This window comes from Selaginella moellendorffii, unplaced genomic scaffold, assembly GCF_000143415.4.
Source record: "Selaginella moellendorffii unplaced genomic scaffold, v1.0 SELMOscaffold_36, whole genome shotgun sequence".
Lineage (NCBI taxonomy): Eukaryota > Viridiplantae > Streptophyta > Lycopodiopsida > Selaginellales > Selaginellaceae > Selaginella > Selaginella moellendorffii.
In genome coordinates, this window is record NW_003314297.1 from 1544253 (window position 1) to 1563434 (window position 19182).

General features: G+C 45.3%; 5 protein-coding genes across 5 annotated transcripts; 3 read left to right on the top strand and 2 right to left on the bottom strand.

Moving 5' to 3' along the window:
* The first annotated feature begins 238 nt into the window (after positions 1-238).
* Positions 239-1069, top strand: LOC9653083 (putative protein TPRXL). The gene has a single exon (XM_002978061.2). The coding sequence runs from the start codon at positions 239-241 to the stop codon at positions 1067-1069; it is 831 nt and encodes a 276-aa protein (XP_002978107.1).
* A 485-nt stretch (positions 1070-1554) lies between these two features.
* LOC9653084 (metal transporter Nramp6) lies at positions 1555-4408 on the top strand. The gene is made up of 11 exons (XM_002978062.2): positions 1555-1839; positions 2128-2255; positions 2316-2394; positions 2451-2491; positions 2556-2739; positions 2816-2925; positions 3002-3427; positions 3495-3599; positions 3646-3777; positions 3845-3940; positions 3995-4408. Exons 2-11 carry the CDS (start codon positions 2139-2141, stop codon positions 4370-4372), a joined length of 1668 nt encoding a protein of 555 aa, XP_002978108.1. The 5' UTR covers positions 1555-1839; positions 2128-2138; the 3' UTR covers positions 4373-4408.
* LOC9653085 (acylamino-acid-releasing enzyme 1) lies at positions 4400-7960 on the top strand. The gene is made up of 17 exons (XM_024683124.1): positions 4400-4632; positions 4692-5025; positions 5079-5300; positions 5346-5558; positions 5609-5686; positions 5739-5877; positions 5929-6080; positions 6132-6214; positions 6272-6393; positions 6444-6528; positions 6582-6762; positions 6809-6869; positions 6919-7041; positions 7094-7291; positions 7341-7409; positions 7461-7537; positions 7588-7960. The coding sequence occupies exons 1-17, from the start codon at positions 4485-4487 to the stop codon at positions 7646-7648; spliced, it is 2346 nt and encodes a 781-aa protein (XP_024538892.1). The 5' UTR covers positions 4400-4484; the 3' UTR covers positions 7649-7960.
* An 8036-nt stretch (positions 7961-15996) lies between these two features.
* LOC9653314 (early light-induced protein 1, chloroplastic) lies at positions 15997-17194 on the bottom strand. The gene is made up of 2 exons (XM_002978252.2): positions 16418-17194; positions 15997-16349 (listed from the first exon to the last, which is right to left on the bottom strand). Exons 1-2 carry the CDS (start codon positions 16814-16816, stop codon positions 16053-16055), a joined length of 696 nt encoding a protein of 231 aa, XP_002978298.1. The 5' UTR covers positions 16817-17194; the 3' UTR covers positions 15997-16052.
* Positions 17195-17223: 29 nt separating this feature from the next.
* On the bottom strand, positions 17224-19170 carry LOC112349172 (pentatricopeptide repeat-containing protein At4g02750-like). Its single transcript, XM_024683063.1, has one exon. The coding sequence runs from the start codon at positions 19168-19170 to the stop codon at positions 17224-17226; it is 1947 nt and encodes a 648-aa protein (XP_024538831.1).
* Positions 19171-19182: the final 12 nt, after the last annotated feature.

Sequence of the window (19182 nt, forward strand, 5' to 3'; positions counted from 1 at the left end):
CGACGAGCGCTTGATTTACTAGCGGCCGCTGGCGAGATTTCTCCTCCTCCTCCTCCTCTTACTCGCATTTCTTTCTTTTGTTCTTTCTTCCTGGTGTAGAATCTAGATCTCTCTCGCATTCTCTCGTTCCAGATCCGCTCCAGCTCTTGACTCGCAGCGAAATCTTCCCCCCTCCCATCAATGCTGCGCTGAAATATCGCGCAAGATCGACCGATTCGTCGCGGCCGGACCCGGATCCATGGGGAATCTCATGTCCTGCGTCCTAATCTGTGGAGCAGTCGAGGTCGTCCACGTCGTCCACTCGGACGGTCATGTGGAGCGGCTCATCCGGCCGCTGGATTCCTCCAAGGTTCGCAAGAATTCCAGCCACAAGCGCCTCAATTCCTCCTCCTTCTCCGGCTGCTCGCCCCCCCGGGCGGATCTCCTGAAATGCCTCTCCAATCTCGGCGGCAAGAGCTCCAGCGATGGCGCCGCCGTGGAATCGGAGCCCGGCCGCTCTTATCTTCTCCTCCCGATCACCAATGCCGATGATTCCAGCGGAGCTTTCCAGTACAAGCGCCTCTCCTCGTTCCAGTTCTACAAATCCGCGTTCCTCTCTCCCAAATCGAGCTCCTCATCCAAATCCCTGGTTGCCGCGCCGAAGGATAAGAATCAAACTCCCAGCGAGAAGAATGGTAAGACGCGGAGATCTCCCGGCGACGAGCACGACGATCGCAAGCTGCTGCTCAAGGATTCGTCGCAGCAGCCATTCAAGGTGAGGCAAGAAGGCGGCGTCACCAAGCTCGTCGTCTCCAAGAAATACTTGCAGCAGCTCCTCTCGGAGAGCAACGTGAAGAAATCATCATCCTCGTCGTCATCGTCCTCGAAAGATCGTCACGATCATCGCGGCGGCGCTGCCCGTGCCACTCCGACCAATGGATCGTCCTCGTCCACCGCCCCGGCAGCTCTACCCGGCGCCGCTCCTCCGCGAGTCGGCAGGCCCGGGATCTGGCGCCCGGCGTTAGAGAGCATCTCGGAGGCGGCCGCCGCTGCCGCCGCGATCGCAGCCCACCATCCCCAAGAACCCTAAAAAACAGAGCATGTGTAAGATAGAACCCTAAAAAGCATAGTCATCCAAAAAGGTAACGAAGAGATAGATTCCAGTTGTGGACATGAGGTGTCCCAAATAATCGCAGCAAGATCAGGCCTTGGGTCCCCTTGCTTTTTGATGTGGAAGGCTTGATTCACTCTCTTTTTTTTCCTGCCTTAAAGCTATGTGAATCATTTTTAGGTGGTGGTGAATATCTTGTGAAGCCAATGTGGTGATCTACTATAGTTGTTCTTCTAGAAGTCAATGAAGGCCAGTCATCAACCTTGACCATGTTTGACCGTGGAAGCTTTCAAGATCAACGGTCGCGATTTCAAGGCTGGCAAAAGCAGTGGCCTCTCAAGCCCAATGCAGAATGCGCCAGTTCTGGGCCTGTGGATTTTTATTCTTTTATCCCGCCACTATCATGGCAAAGAGGTTGAAACATGAATTAATAAGAGTTGCCAGTCCAAAGACTTGGAAACAAAGAAGTGGAGTTGCCCCAGTTGAGCTCACTACCTGAAGTAGCCTGAGAGGAGAGAATAAAAAAGCTTGGATTGAGTGTAGCGTGCGCCCATCTTATTTTCTAGTGCCTTGTTTCCTCTTGCCTGATTAAAACCTCTCCCAGGCAACTAGGTGGAGTGCATCTCCCTCAGAAGAACACTAGAAAGGAAGATCACTGTTTCAATTTGGAGCGGCGGCCCCACGTTATAAATCTTCGTTGTTGTTCAAGGCTTGAATTCAAGCATCAATTTGGGGCTCGACAGTCAAAGGTATAATCTTGTGATTCCCTTTAACTTTGTGGAGAGAAATCTCGCTTGGCAGATGATTAATTGATTGTGGCCATTGAATTTTCCAACCGGCTTCGAACCTTCCCACTTTAAATGATCCCCATTACCCATGCACGGCATTTGCTTGGTTTTTTGTTCTCTTTAGTACAAACAAACGTCCTTTCTCTCTATCAAGAGCATCCTCTTGCTGCCCCATTTGCCCTTTAGCTATTTTAGAGGTGTGTTCCGTCGACCAATTTCTTAAAATACGAATCTTCTTGTGTTTCAAAGATTTGGACGCTATGCAAGGCCCAACTTCGCGAGTGGTGAGTGCACCCAGCCCTCAGCCGGATGGGGCGATCAACTCACGCGATAAAAATCTGGACGAGCCAACCAAGTACCAAATCGAAGTGGGCGAGGTAATTAAGTTGGCTTCCCAAGTTTCGATCTTAATCGTCCTGGCTTGGTCGCTCTCGCAGAAGAAAGGATGGCGAAAGGCGCTAGCGTTTCTCGGCCCCGGGTTCTTGGTGTGCATCGCCTACATCGATCCCGGAAACTGTAAGCTCTTGGAGAAAATCTGTGTGGCATGTCTCATGCGAGTTTTGTTTTTCCAGTCGAGAGCGATCTACAGTCGGGGGCAGAGTACAAATATGAAGTACCACCCAGACGATTGTTGAGAAGATCTCTGAAGTTTTTCTTGTTCTTGTTTGTGTGGTCAGCTGCTCTGGATCATCCTGGTGGCATCCGTGTCGGCGCTTATCATTCAATCGCTGGCGGCAAACCTGGGAGTTGTCACAGGCAAACATTTGGCGGAACACTGCAGAACAGAGTACCCCAAGGCCGTCAATTATGTGTTATGGCTGCTCGCGGAGGTTTCCGTGATCGCTGCCGACATTCCCGAAGGTATAGCCACTCGATCGATTGATTGCTCTCGATCAACGAAAATTTCTAACCATCTCTCTCGGAAAAACCGATCCAGTCATTGGCACTGCATTCGCGCTCAACATTCTCGTGAAAATCCCCATCTGGATTGGAGTGATTCTCACCGGATTCAGTACCCTGCTGCTGCTGGCCCTCCAGACTTACGGGGTAGGGACGATTGATTCTTCTCTTACAGTCGGATCTTTTCCCTTTGCATGGCTCATGACAAACGATGACTTTCCAGGTGAGGAAGCTGGAATTCGTGATCACGGGCCTGGTGATGACAATGACGGTGTGCTTTTTCGCGGAGCTCGGCTACGCAAAGCCGGATTCCAAGGAGCTGCTCAGGGGAATGTTTGTGCCGCAGCTGCGAGGCAACGGCGCCACCGCGCTGGCGATCTCTCTGCTGGGAGCGATGATCATGCCCCACAATCTCTACTTGCACTCGGCCATCGTGCTCACCCGCAAGATCTCGCGCACGCCCAGGGGATTGAAGGAGGCGTGCCGGTTCTGCTTGTTTGAGAGCGGGTTCGCGCTCTTTTTTGCCTTCCTTATCAACGTCTGTGTCATCTCCGTGAGCGGCGCCATTTGCTCCAACCCGGGCATCTCCCAGGAGAACAAGGACAAGTGTGACAACTTGGATCTCAACGAGGCATCCTTCTTGCTCCAGGTGATTGAATTCGTCCATCCCCATCCACAAAACTTCGCTATAATACTCGTTGATCTTTTCAATCCAGAATGTGCTTGGGAGATTCTCCAAGATTCTTTTTGGAATCGCTCTGCTTGCTTCCGGTCAGAGCTCCACGATCACCGGAACCTACGCTGGACAATACGTCATGCAGGTGTGACTTGTTCTTGCCAGGATTTCTTACGTTTCTTCCAATTTAGGGTTTCTTGCACCTCCGGTTCAAGCCATGGATCCGCAACCTCATGACTCGAGCAGTGGCGATCGTCCCGAGTTTGATTGTTGCACTGATTGGAGGATCAAGAGCGGCTGGAAACCTGATCATTGTGTGCTCGGTAAGGAACCTCGTTTTCAAAGCTTTCAAACATTGTTTAACATTTGGATGCCAACTTTATTATGCAGATGATTCTATCGTTTGTCCTGCCGTTTGTCCTCATCCCAATGCTCAAGTTCACGGGAAGTAAAGTGAAAATGGGCCCATATGCAAATTCTTGGATAGTAAGTTACAAAATCCCCGCGGAAAATCTTGTCTAATCTCCTCTAATTTTACAGATTACCGTAATCACGTGGGGAATTGGTGGCGGAGTGATGGCCATCAACGTGTGGTACCTGAGCTCCTCGTTCACCAAGTGGCTCATTCACGGCTCCATGGTTATGGGAGGAAAGGTGGTGCTCGGCATTTGCGTTTACGCGACGATCTTATTGTACATGGCGCTGGTGGCGTACCTCACGCTCCGGATCGACAGGGAGAATACGTACTGCGCCGAGGACGACAAGGAGCCCGTGGACACCACCACCGCGCTGGAATTAGGGTTTAAGAGCGTCGAGCAAGCCCAGGCGGAGCAGCAACAGAACCACACTTGCCACGCGCTTCCGCGAGACGATATCGTGGAATTGCAATTGCCAAGGAATTCCGCAAGCAGCCGATAAGACTCTCTCTCTCTCTCTCTCTCTCTCTCTCTCTCTCGATTTTGGTGTAACAAACAATCGATCGCCAAGTTTATAAAGAAAGCGGGTTCATTCTTGTCTAGGGTTTATCTCCATGGAGCTCGCGCCGGCGATTCTGGGATCCAATTCCGCGGCACCGCAGGCTCCGCAAGATCGCCAGCTCGCGAAGCAGTCGGAGCTCCTCCAGTCATTCTTCGGCATTCCAAGCATCGACAAGGCCTGGGCGAGTCCATCGCCGCGAGGTAAATTCTTCTCGACATCTTCAATGCCAAGGATTGGATTGTCATGGAAAGATGCGCAGGGAATGGCTTGGATGTGGTGGTGGCGATGAGCCAGATCGACCTCCCAGGAAATGCGAAGCGGAATTTCATGTCGCATCTCTACCTTCCCGAGGCGGGGCACGGTCTGGATCCGGCTACGAATTGCCACTGGTCGCCATTCCCGATTCAACTGACCGGGGCTTCTCTCGTAGTACCATCCCCGTCTGGTAGCAAGGTCTTGGTAGTATGTAACACAGAGCCTGCAAGCAAGGATAGTCCTTGCTCGGTGAAGCTACAGATATGGGGACCAATGCAGCTTCTAAAGGAAGTCCACGTCCCAAGTAAGCTCCACGGATCCGTCTACACGGATGGATGGTAAGTTCCTTTCATCTTTTCCTTGCAATCTTAGATTTCCTATTGCTTGACAGGTTTGAAGGTGTTTCATGGAGTCACGACGAGAGATTTATAGCTTATGTTGCCGAGGAACCACCTGTTGATCGTCAAGTATTTGGTCAGGCTATGGGCAAGGATGGACAAAAGCAGGAAGGCGAGGCCGGGACTTGGAAAGGCCAAGGTGACTGGGTGGAGGACTGGGGGGAGTGTTACGCTGGGAAACGCCGGCCTTTGATATACGTCGCTGACACCAACAGGTAGATTACGTTCAAGTGCTTGCGATTTGACTGTTGAGTGTTCAGTGGCTCTGTGCAGGCTGTCGAGGGGATTCCGCAAGATTTGAGTGCTGGACAGGTTGTATGGGCTCCTTCAAGCAGTGAAGGAACTCAGTACTTGGTGTTTGTAGCATGGTCATCTTTCGCCGACAATTTCAAAACTCCTAGAAAGCTTGGTATGAAGTATTGCTACAACAGGCCATGCGCGCTCTATGCTACTGCAGCTCCTATGTTTGGCAGGTCAGAAAGCTCATTTGTACTCTAAACCGCTAAAGGTTTGTGAGTCACAGTCATTCTTCGGATCGAAGCCCAGGAGCACCACTCAAGCTGACAGCAACAATCAGTAGTGCATTTTCACCACGTTTCAGGTTCGTAGCTCATTGATATTTGCAGCTTGTGTTATTTCCTTCGTATGTACAGTCCAGATGGAGAATTTCTTGTTTTCTTGTCTGCAAAGGCTGCTGTAGATAGTGGCGCCCACTGTGCTACAAACTCTCTGCATTGCGTAAAATGGTCAGGAGGTGATAGTCTTGGCACTCTTCCACCGGCGAGAGATGTTGTAAGTCATATTGGTCTTTTCGATTGATTGATGAACTCTCTTCTTTAATAGGTACCTGTTATTTCTCGACCCGACGCCAAAGGCTTCCCTGGCCTATACTGCTCGACTTTTCTTTCGCATCCATGGCTGTATGACAACCGTACTCTGCTTTTAACGTCAGCATGGCGAAGTACACAAGTTATAGTCTCTGTGAACCTCGAAAGGTATGCTGGTTTCAATCGATATATTAGCTCATCAGCTTTCGCCATCTGTAGCGGGGAGGTTTTAAGGTTAACGCCTGAGGATTCAATCAGCTCCTGGAGCCTTCTGTCTGTTTTTAAAAATAATCTTCTGGCCGGTACGTGAGACTCACTCTGATGAATGCTGTATTCACAAAGCTTAGTAGTGTGAGCAGTAGCGAGCAATCCAGGGTCTCCTCCGGATTTAAAAATTGCGTACTGCTCTAGTATGGAAAAGATTTCGGACGCTGCTTTTCAGTGGTCCGATATTCCTACACCCGTAGAACACACGGAAGAGGTGGAGTAGTTACTATTTATAAAATGCATAACTAGCTTCTAGATGTACAGGTACAATCTATCTTATCGTCAATCTCGTCGAGGATTTTACAGATCCCTGTTCCCAGTTCAGACGGAAACGAAATTCTTCCACAAGGTTCGCATTACCGTTTTGTCTAGAAGACTCTTACACGCCATTGTGGCATGAAGGGGCTAAGGATCCGTTCGAAGCTGTTTTTGTTAGTCCAGGAGAAGTTAAAGAAGGCTCAGAACCCCCACCACTTGTTTTAGTTCTTCACGGAGGACCTCATTCTGTATCACTGACCGGGTTCTCAAGAAATTATGCGTTTCTCGTAGGACTGGGGTTCAGTTTACTTCATGTAAACTACAGGTAGGCTTTAAAGTTTTGTTTGCTATAAACCTGAGCGCTATGGCAGGGGATCTTTGGGCTTTGGTGAGGAAGCACTTCAGTGCTTGTTAGGCAACATTGGTCGGCGGGTATGACTCTCTTGCTATATCTGACACTTGCCAACTTTTTTCTTATCAGGATGTCAACGACGTACTCACGGCACTGGATGTGGTTCTTGCGGAAGGGCTTGCCAAGCCAGACAAAGTCGCCGTTGTGGGTGGTTCGCATGGTGGGTTTTTGACGTCCCATTTAATTGGACAGGTAAGGTTTTCATCTCATTCGATTTCATTTGATTTGAGCTTTTCTTGTTTAGGCGCCAGGTCGATTCGTTACTGGAATAGTACGGAATCCCGTGTGCAACATTTCCTCGATGGTGGGAATAACCGACATACCCGATTGGTGTTATATGGAATCTTATGGAAAAGCTGGTTTGGACTTGTACGATGAAGCACCTTCGGTGAAGCACTTGGGAGCTTTTTATCAAGCGTCTCCAATAGCACACGTTGACAAGGTGACTTTTTGGTATCGATTTTTTCCTTACAGTAACCATTGCATAACAGGTTCAAGTACCAACAATGTTTCTACTTGGTGCACAGGATCGGAGAGTGCCAGTGTCAAACGGTCTCCAGGTACACTACAATATGTTCTATGAAGTAACGTGCTCATACTAAACGCTTCAGTATGCACAAGCACTAAGAGCTCGAGGACTGGAAGTTAAGGTTATTGTCTTTCCAGATGACATTCATGCTATCGATCGGTATGATATCGATATTCTTTTAAAGTTTCTATAACATATATTACCTGCAGGCCGCAATCAGATTTCGAGAGTTTTGTCAACATTGGAGCTTGGCTAAAGAGATTCACATAGAGGCTGGCAGCTTTCAGTTCGAAAACTTATAAAAGAACCATGTCTCAACCCAAGCTGCGGCAGCATGGCTTTGTCAGATTCAAGCTGATATGCCGCTAGTTCTCTAATTTGAACACTGTCATCGATCACCTATAATTACACCACTACACATATAGGGTGTAAACTCGAGCTAAGACCCATAGTGAAGCAGCAACTGGTGCTTGTCCTGTGGGACGGGGTGTTGTCCGGAAACGCTCCGGGGCTCCGGTGAAAGCAAGAAACCATAATTGTTAATTAGTTGGAGCAATAATTCCTCAAAATAAGTGAATTTTCTTTAAAAGGCGTCACAGTTCAAATCAAGCTAGATAGTTCAAGAGCTTCCGCAGCCTCTCGATCTTGGCACCTGAGTTCTCTATCCTCAGACGCTCAAGCCTTGGGTTTAGTCTTCGGCGTTTGTTTTCTTTCTCGTCTTCTTCGTCTTCGTCTTCATCCATTTCATCATCCGTTTCATTGCTGCTACTCACCTCGTCATCTTCATTACGTGATAAATAGCAAATTTTAGCATTGATCACCTTCTTCAACCCATCTCTAGCAACGTCGTCCCATGACTTGCGATTATAGTCTTTTTCATCCTCCAAAAGTTTAGAACGACCACTTCTCACACGCTTTACTATACTTTCCACTATTTCCTTATTGCCCAGCCAAATTGCAACTTCAGCCATATGACTATTATGTACGAGTGCTCGTGACAAAAGTTCCGAGAAGAGCTTCAAGCCGAATAGCCCTTCTGCTCGTTTCATTGTCACCACTGTATACTCTAACCTCATATCTGTCACTTTCTTCACAGCATCATGGAACTTCTCGTCGAAAGCCAAGATCAGCACATGCGCATCATCATTCTCAATCTCACTAAGCCCTCCATAGATTTCTTCGAAGTCAACATCCTTGATGAATCTCTTCTTTGCGAAGACCATTGCAGCATTGTGACACCCTCCATACTCGAGCTCCAAAACAACCATTCCCAGAAATTGTTTCCTTCCTTTCTGCTGGAGCTCAGCCAGCTTTTCCTTCTTGTTTATCACTGTTTCGCTGCGGGAAGTTGGATAGTAAATGGACCTATATCCTCTTTGATTGTCAGAGTCTCCCAGAACTCTTCGATGCGAGGAAAGCTGCGCTCTCCCCACTTTTTGACTACCTGCACCAAGCAGCTATTGGGAAAGAACTCAAGTGTGGGTGCGATACCCAGAATCTTCCATGCTTCATCTTCACGTCCAGTCTCGACAAACACGCTCAGCAAATCTATCAAGAACAAGTAGTTCTTGCAGACTTTCTCCTCCGCCAAGAGCTTCTGTCACAGAAGCTCTTGCACAGAAGTTCTGTGCAAAAACTATAGCCGCCTCCTGCAAGCCACTCTCACACAGATGCTTGGCAAAGCTTACAATCCCATGGCCCTTATCTTCCTTTTGCAATAGTCCCTCAATCACCCCGCTGCCATCCATACTTTTGGTACCATGGCAACCATAGCCTGCGCTCCTGTATTCATGAGCGCCCACTTCTTCATGACCGAAAAGGCTAGTTGTGTTTGACGCAAAACTCTAGCAGAATACTTGTCTCCTTGGAGTCTGACAAAGCATCCACGTATCGCTCTAAATCCCCACTCGTCCGGCCCGGCTCGCGCTTGTGCTGCTCCTCGAGCCAGTTCACTACACCTCTGACTGACTGTGTGGCACACAGCACCTCGATTCTGCAATCCTTGAGCCACACAACCAGAGCAGCGGTGTGATAGAACGAGTTTGTATCGCCGCCATAGTTGCCATTGTATGGCTCATTCTCCTTCTCGTCTGGTGACCTGCCAAAAGGATCAACCTCACTGTTCTCGTCCCTCATAACCTGTTTCTCTTGTGAAGTGCTCCAGTTTTTTATCGTCTATTGTTGTCCAGTTCCCCACACTGTAGTCAGTCTCGAATGTGTTAAACACACGGTTCGAGGTGGTGTGCTTCACAAGCATGCAGAGAAGGACGTCCAGAAAGCCAATGCAGCTCAGCACAAGCGCTGCCACAACCCTGTCGTGTCCCTTGAGCCCCACAAAGCTCAAGCTGTTGTTCGAGTACTTATGGCTCCGCGGAATCGCAAGAATCGGTGATGACACGTCTTTCATTTCCTCGGCCCATTCTTTCAGCTGTCTTTGAACGCCCCTGAGAGCTGACAAGTCACATCTATAAATTGTGCGTTGCTCCTAACAAGGCTAAACACAAGGCAGAGCCTTGTCCCGCTCGTCACTTCGGTCAGCTTGTGTTCACAATCGCAGAAGACCGTCTGAAAATACCTCGTCTTCGAATCAGCACCAGAGAAATCAAAAGTGACACTCTTCTTCCCGTGACGCATCTCCAGTTGGCCACCCTCATGCCCGGACTCTGTTGGTAGCTGCAAGATCACATGCCGTCGCCACCCTGCTCATAGAGCAGGAGCTTATACAGACGCACATCCAAGCCAAGCGCAGCAGCGTCGATCCCCAGCTTTTCCATCGCAGGAACAGCCCTTTGAGAATAAGTGGGCAACTCACCTCGGACGCCTCCACTTGCCATGTGCAGCGGACGTCGGTGTCGAGCAGGGTGTGCTCGCCCCTTGAGCTTGAGAAAGCCATCGCCGGAGAGAGGCAGGGCGAGATCTCCAGCGCCCTCCACTCGCAAGGAGGTGGGCATGGCAAACTTGCTTGTATCAACCTCCTTTGGCATAGTTTGGGCGGGCATAGAAAAAGTATCACCAAATTATATTATTTATTGATATATAATTATAAACACAAGATTAATCTTTATATATAATAACTATTAGATTATGGCATGTAAAACTATAACCAAAAACTACAAAATACAATTGGTGACACTGAGGATAATGGAAGTCAATTGAAGACAATTGACAAACAAAGACCTACTAGTCTATACGGCTAGCCAAAAAATTCATCCAAAGGTATAATCCTGCCATATAACTTTGCACTGGTGGTGTTGGCCAACTCACCACAGCCTAAATTGCATGATGGGCCATGAGTTGGTTGCTTTACAACTTTGCATTGGTAACATTAATATTGTGAATATGATTGCAGATATTGAAAGTTATCCATGGATGAGTCTTTTTGGATATTTTTCTTTTACTAACACAATGGTAAAAAGATTGATATTGTTAGTTCGCTTTGATAATTTCTCTTGTTCAAGTGTTAATAAATTTAACTTAGCATATTTACTTAGCCAAATGAACATAGAGAAGGAATTTTTAGTTTTCTATTTAACCAAACATAATTGACTTTGTTTTGCACTAACTTGTATTAAGCATTAGTCTGTCAATAGCAGTATGTAATAACTTACCATGTTTATTAAACACCTTTACTATCATGCCCTATATGTTAGTCTAGTTTAATTTTATTGACTATTATGGACAGTACTACTAGTGAGTATATTTATCAAATGTAAAATTTATCTTAAACACAATAGTATGATAAATAAGTGGGGTGAAGTGTTTAAAAGCCATTTCTAACTCATTCAAGAGATCAAATGATTAATGCTCCCAATTCAAATGTGAGTGTTATTACATATATGGATACCTTACATGATTTATCAGAATCTCACTTTAGAGGTGGGGAGAGTATTGTAACACATGTGATCATGGGATGAAATTTAGATATACTATCACTATGAATCATTGAAACTTTGGGGGATAATAATACTTAGTAGATGAGGTTTTGCACCTTGACCCAATAACAATATTGGTGAGTATTGCCATAAATAAATAAATATTTGATAGAGATCAAAGAAAGGATATTAGAGGATCCTACATCTTAGGGCATTTTAATGGTGCTAAAGAGTGGTCATAAGATATGACCACACTTGGGATAAATGACTTAATCTTTGAGAGATGGGTTTATAGTTTAAGATTACTATTGAGACAATGAGAATCTTTGAGAGAGATGGGTTTGTATTTTAGGATTCTATTGAGACAATGAAAATCTTTGAAAGCTTTGAGGATTACTATTTTTTGAGAGAGATGGGTTTATAGTCTAGGATTACTATTGACACAATAAGAATCTTTGAGAGCTTTAAGGATTACTATTGAGATAGTGAAAATCTTTGAGAGCTTTGAATGTTTGTAATGGAACTCAAAGGTAATATAGCTTAAATGTTATTGTAAATTCTTGAGTTTGGACTTCCCGGGAGGTCACTCAGCTAAATATTATTCAAACCCAAGGACATTTAACCCTAAATATCCTAAAACCCTTAACTGATTGAAAAAGAGGGTGTTATGGGCCCTTTTCCTCTATATTTAAACCCTTATAAATTGTATTTCAAAATGTTCATTTTAGTTGCTTATAGCCATCTTTAACATTTTAACAAATACCCTAAGTTAAGATAAAGACTCATAGAGGTTATGAGTGAGACTTCTCCAAATAGTAAAAAATATAACAAAGTAAAATAAAATTGAAATTTTAGTTATTTATACTTCCTTGACATCCCTAAAGTCCATGCTAAGGCTATTACCTTTATATTATGCCCTAAGACTATCATTAACTTAATAGTCTCGAACTCAAACTTTGTAATCTCTTAGATTTGGATTTTTTAGGAGGTCACCCATCATTTGGAGTTCTTTCAAAATATATTTAGTCTTAATTTGATTTTAAATTCTTTATTGTTTCAATCATGATTTCATGATTTTTTTCTATAATGATACTTTAAACAGTTTGTTTTTTATACATGGTGTATCAAAGCATGATCTTTCCTGTCTTTAGTAGTTCACTACAGCCCCAATCATAAATCAAATAGGTTATGAACACCTTCATTAAAATTTCTAATGCCATAGATTTCTTCTAATATATAATGAAGAAGTGTAAATGAGTGCATAGTGCTCTTAGAACACAAATTATTTTTGTTTCATAAGCTTAATTATGAATGAAAGGTTTCGTGGGATGAGCTTAGTCATAAATAAGAGGAAAAAACTTCTCTCATTCAGGTTATAATCATACCAGAGGTTATAAAGATCATCTAAGTTACACCTCCAATAGAAGCATACAAATGAGGTTTATGCAGTACCCTATTTTCTTTCTCTTTCATTCATTTTTTAATAATACCCTATTATAAGGAAGCTATTATTTACTCTAAACTTTAGAAGCACATATTGCAATGGATGCTAGTAGTGTGAGAAAGTTTCATTTAATAAGTTTCACATTTCAATATATCAGTTTAGAACTATTGCTTGCATTGAAACTATTGTTTAAAGAGTTTATTTATCTCATCTTAATTTTCAATCTTTTAAAGCAAAACAAGATGATAATTATTATTTGTGTGATTTTTTTTTTATTTAAGCCTTCACAACTATTGGCTAAGGCTCTTACAACACCAAATTAAAATGTTAAAATCACTAGTAGTTATAAGAGGAAGTTTAGAGTGATATAAAAAAGTTTTTGTTTCTTATTTAAATAACATATCTAACCATTTCATAAGTTACACAAAGCTTATATTAATTCCTTTAGAATCCTTCATCTATTATCCCATAAAGACTTATTAAACCATTTAAAGTTTAGGAGATGGTTGTTTTGGGTTTTACCCCTTAAATTTGGTCTCAAATTTGATCTCAAACTCACTTTAATCTTCAACATTTCATAACACTTACCATATATTGATTTTTTTTTGTCCCTTTCTAAAAACTTATTTATCAATTGTTTCATGTTTATTCTTTAAGCACTTTTTTGGGAGTTTCTCTCCCACTTTTAATTTTTCATGTCAAAGTAACATGTTATACTGTTACATTTCTACTTCAACCATAGCAATGTGATATTTTTAACTCCATTTTGGAAGTTAAAGATTTATGTATTACAACTCTACCACCCATAGATGAAGTTTAATATCTTTATTAGATGATAATATAATTTTTGAAGTAATCCTATCATAAATTAAAATTTTATTTTCTATACAAAGCCAACATTGAAGGCTCACTATACCTTTAATAGGGTTTAGGGTATAAGCAAACATACATGCTATAACATGTTTTAACAAGCATATAGTTATTAAATAAATTATAAATATATATTATATATACTGTACTCTTGGTCATATACTTATTATAACAGTTTATATGTTTTATAAACAATCAAATTCAAAAACTTATATTCTATAGTTAAAGTTTTATATAAATAACTTCATATTCATGGTAATAAAATATATAAATATATATTTTATTTATAAATAGAGACTGAAAAATATTCTAGCCAAGAACATTCAAGTGAATCCACACTTCATGTAGTGCATGTGATCATGGGATGAGATTTGGATATACTGTCACCATGGATCTTTGGAATCTTGGGGGATAAATGGGGATAAAACAGCCATTAAGAGCTCTCTCATCAAACAATTACCCCTTTTTTAATTGACTTAAGGGGAAAGAGATAAAATGCGCTACACTTTATTTGCTCTGATCCCTTTAAATTTTCTAGATTATTGTGCTTGGAATTTTTACATTTAAACTAAATGCAAAACCAAAGGGAAAAAAGCAAAAAAGTTACCCCTTCCAAACATGTGTGAAATCAAGATTTGGAGATTAATCAATTATATTTTTTTTCTAAAGTTTTTCTCTATTATACTTTGTGATAATGAACTGTTGCTTGGGATCTAATTAAAGATATATAAGCTCCAATCATTTCCAACTCATAAATTTCACTATTGACTTTCTAGTGATTTGTGTTCTCTCAATTTTTTTCCTTGTGTATATCATGATGCAAGACTTTTTCTCTTCAATAGCAATTTGTAATGGTAATTAATCCAAGCTTTCCTCCATAAGTTTTTCTCCATTCTAGTGGTAGTGGTCATGAAAGAAGCATTGTAAACAAAGTTAAACAAGAAATTCAATACTAGATATCCATACAAGCTAAAGCAGGAATAACTAGATGACTTTTTGTTCCACTTCCTTTTATTAGTGGATCATGCAAGCCTTGAAGATCTGCTCCCTCATGTTTGGTGCAATGATTAAATGATAAAAACAAAATACTAAAAATGGGCTAAAAAAATATTTAAATATAACTGTATCATAAAATCAGTACCTCCATCTTTAGGGTATTTTTTATTTCAAAGTAAAGACTTTGCTTTGCTAAATTACCCCTCAATAAATTTTGCCAACACTTACTACAATAGAAATTTCCTGACCCTTTTATGGGTTTTGGAAATTACTTTTTTAATACCATTATATTGGGAGATGCCAATGAATATTTTACAACCAAGAAATCTGATTTTTTCTAGCCAATTGCAAGCCACTAGATGAACTAGTTTGTCTTTATTTGTTTGCTTATATTTGATTGACTTCATTTGAGTTCTTAATTGTCTTCTGTTATTTTGAATTTGATTTATACAGTGACAGCCATTGATAAACGCCTCGGTGACAACCAGGCTTAGGAAGCCCATCCATCATGGCGACCAGGGCATGCCACCGCTCAGCTTGGGCTGTGATAGGTCCAATCGCTCTGCTGTCCGGACACTTGCTGATGAACATGGCGCGTTGCATCGTTGCAAAGTTACCAGCATTCAAAGTGTTGCCGGCAATATATTGAAAGCCCTAAATTGTACAAATATAATTCCTCTTGTCTGCGCTGTGGCCGTCACCATTGACTGGTTGATTTCTGGCAACATCTGTTGCTCACACTATTCAACAGATGGACGCAGCAATGCAAGCTATCAGATGGGCCATGACTATGACGTCTGTCGCCAAGCCCTCAAAACACGAAGGCAGACAGAGCGGACCTCGGCGGATATCGGGTACGCATGAATGAACAGTAAAGCACGAACCAGAGTGGCGCAGGCTGCACACCGTGAATGATTCAGTCACTGCTCTGGATGATCGCTGCAAAGTATCGATCGAGTCTAGAGAGCAGATAACTAGCATGATGGCCGAAAAACGCTTCTTCCCAATTCCGATGATCTCCAAGAGCAATGGCTGATCGAGCCGCTGAGTACGCGGCACAAACAGGATGTGCCGTCCTACGCAGAGACAACAAGGAGAAGATGACCCCTTCTGGGAGCCGGCAACGCAAGCTCCCTTGCGAATCATACACTTCAGATAAGTTTCTGCCCGTGACCTACTGCTTTTTCGCTCTGGAACGACGATCGTGGACAACGAATTCAGGCAAAGGCATATGCCTTGGAAAGCAAAGATCAAGATTTCTTTGTAGGATCGGGGCACATTTTGGTAGAGGATAAGAAATGAGGAAGGTAGGGATTATAGAGTTCAACCGGTTCTGACAATAACCACGAGGGACCCGAAGTTCTCACAAGCCAGCATCCATTTCTAAGGAAGAAAACTTTACGCACTTTCGACTATTTTGAAAGCATGGAAGGGTAAAAAAGATAATCAATTTGGTCTCTTCAAACAAGGTACTACTATGTACACAGTAAATTTACATGTGGAGGTTGAAGACCGGGGTGTTGATAAAGGCCTCGGTGACAACCAGGCTTAGGAAGCCCATCATGGCGAGCCGGCCATTCCACCGCTCGGCTTTGGCTGTGAAAGGTCCAATCGCTCTGCTGTCCGGACTCTCGCCGTTGAACATGGTCACCAATGACGCGTACATGAAGAGCTGCACCATTGCAAAGTAGTAGAACAATCCGTTGTTCCCGGGTGCGTACAGCAGCTGTGCGACTGTCTCCCCCGTCAACTTCTCAGCGACGAATGCCCAGACGAGACCTAGCATTGCCTGTTCAAGGTGTTCAAGTTGGATTAAGAAATCCAAATTCTAGGAAGCTGAGCATTATAGATACTTACCAGTCGGCCATTGATCGTCTCCGGTCCAGGGCCATCAAATGCCATCAAGCTTCCGAAGTCTCTGGCACCAGTTTCGGGCCTGCGCTCTACCTCGGGTCGCGGGTAGCTCCAGTCGGGACTCTGAGCCTGGGATTGGGGAATCGAGAGTGGGATGTTTTCTGGGCGCTCCGACTTGGTCCCTTCCTGATGCTTCTCCACACTTTCTCGGGTGATCTTCTTCTTGGTCTTTTCCAGCAAGTCGCCAGCATTCTGCTGCTGCTGTGATGCTCGGACTACAATGCAGCGTGAGAGCCGGCTCGAGGCATTGTGACTTCCTCGGAGCCTGGAATCAGAAGAAGGGGTGAGCGAAGACAGTGCCGTAGGCAGAGGGATGCCTCTCGCTGCAACAGTGCTAGCCATTATGAATTCTACAGAAATCAGATAATTGCTCAAGAATGAATTGGGATGAGCCTGGAAGAATCTAGAGCTTATTGGGGAGCGCTTGCTGTTCTAGCTTGCTATGTTTGAAGCTGTGCTGAACAATGGTGGTGAATTTATAAGGACTTCAGGCTTAACTGGCAGCTGGTGGGACGTCCAGGTGGCATGATCGTGTCAAAAAGCGAATCTGTAGTGGTGTCTCAAATTTTGCGGTGAAAAATGGGTGGTATGTAATCTTCCCATTTCTGGAATCTTCACGTACGCCCCGTGGGTACCACGACCGTGGCGATTTCGACGACTGACGGATTGATCGCTAGAAGTATCGCTCCTTTAAGATTGTGCTTACTCCTACATCTAAAGAACAATTTTCTAGCACCATTTATCATTAACTACGTCAACCGAGCACCAGCCGCGTAAGCATTAGCCAGTTTCACGTAAGTGGTGGCTTGGTCAGGCTCAAGCTCCATTAGTTGCTCCGCTGCGAGCTCGCCAACTTGAACATCGTCATAAGCCATAGAAGCACCCAGCAAAGCTCCCCATGCAGCACAGTCCGGCATGAAAGGTACACTGAGAAGAAGATCCCGAGCTCTATTCAACTGCCCTGCGCGGCCAAAGGCGTCAACAAGACAAGTGTAGTGGTCAGGAACAGGATGAATTCCATGGTCGGAGACCATGGAGAGGAAGTATTCTCGGCCAGTTTCGACCCATCCCATATGGCTGCAGGCATTCAAGACGGTGACGAAGCTCACCTCCTTACACTCCAGGCCATGAAGAATCATCGAGCTGAACAGCTGCAGTGCTTCCCGAGCTCGTCCTCCGGTGGCATAAGCCGAGAGCATGGTGGTCCAGGAAATCAGCCTCGGGGCGGGCATGGTGTCAAACATCAACTTGGCTCCATCCAAGCGGCCGTTGTCGGTGTAGCAACTTATCATACAGCTCCACAGGGCAGCGTTCCGCGGCTCCGGTGAAGCGTCGAAGAGTTTCCGAGCCTCGTCAACGTTTCCTGCTCTAGAGAAAGCCGTGATTATGATGAGCCAGGAGATCCAATCGCGCTTGGACATTGTTTCGAAGATCTCTCGAGCTCGCGCCAAGCTACCTCGCTCCGCGTGTGCCTGGACGAGAGAGTTATACGATGCCAGGTCCCAGGAGGGCATGAGCGAAAACACTTCTTCCGGACGATGGCTTCCATCTCCCGGGAGAAAAGCTAGCATCGAGTTCCAGGTGATGATGTTCCTCTCGGGCATCCAGTGGAAGAGTTCTTTGGCGAGATCTAGGTGCCCGTTTTGGCCGTAAGCCGCTACCAGTGCCGTGAGAGACACCACATTCCACTGGGACATTCTGTGGAGCATTTCTTGGGCTTCGCCGACGTAACCCCTCTGGCCGTACGCGGTGATCATCGCGTTCCAGGAGACAATGCTCCAGCATGGCGTACGGTCAAAGAGTTTCTTGGCCTCGTCAAAATCTCCAAACTGGGCAACCGCCTGGACGATCGCGTTCCAGGCTACGACGTTGTGCTGTGGAAGGCGGTTAAATATCCCCCTCGCCACGTGGAGATTTCCGGCCGCGGTGCTGGCCGCCAGCATCACCGTCCACGTCACTACGTTCCGGCCGGATATTCCATCAAACAGTGCCTTTGCCTCCGCGAGATGCCCGTTCTGGGCATATGCCTCGATCATCGTCGTCCACGTCACCACGTCTCTGTGGTGGGAGTTGTCCTTGGCTATGGCCCTGGATTTCTCGACGATCTTCGCCATGCTCTCGAAGACGATCTTCGCTTGCTCGAATTCTCCGTGCTGGACGCACGCCTGGATCATCGCATTGTAGGTCGCGGTGCTGCGCTCGCTCATCGAATCGAAGATTCTTCGAGCCGCCCGGAGATCGCCGCGCTCGCCATAGCCGGCGAGAAGCGCGTTCCAGGAGACGATGCTAGGCTCTTGGATCAGGTCGAAAATCCTCTGCGCCTCGTCAGGATCTCCCTCGTGGAAATATCCAGCGACGAGCGTGGTGCAAGACACGGCGTTCCACTGCGGCATCGCCGCCAATGCGCGCCTGGCGGCCTCGATCCGCCCGTTGTGGACGAGCGCCGCGACGAGAATGCTCCAGGAGAATGTGTTCTTCCCCCACGACGCATCGAAGACTGCCAAGGCGTCCTCGACGCTGCCGCATTTCCCATACATCTGGACGAGGAGATTGGCGAGGTAGATGTCGCAGTGGTGTCCTCTCTCGACGATCCTCTCATGGATGATCCGGCCCTGGCAGAGGTCGCGCGCATCGCCAAAGTGCCTGAGGAGTCGGCTCCATTCCGATTTGAGGCCATCGAGCTCTGGAAATTTCATAGACCAGGAGGC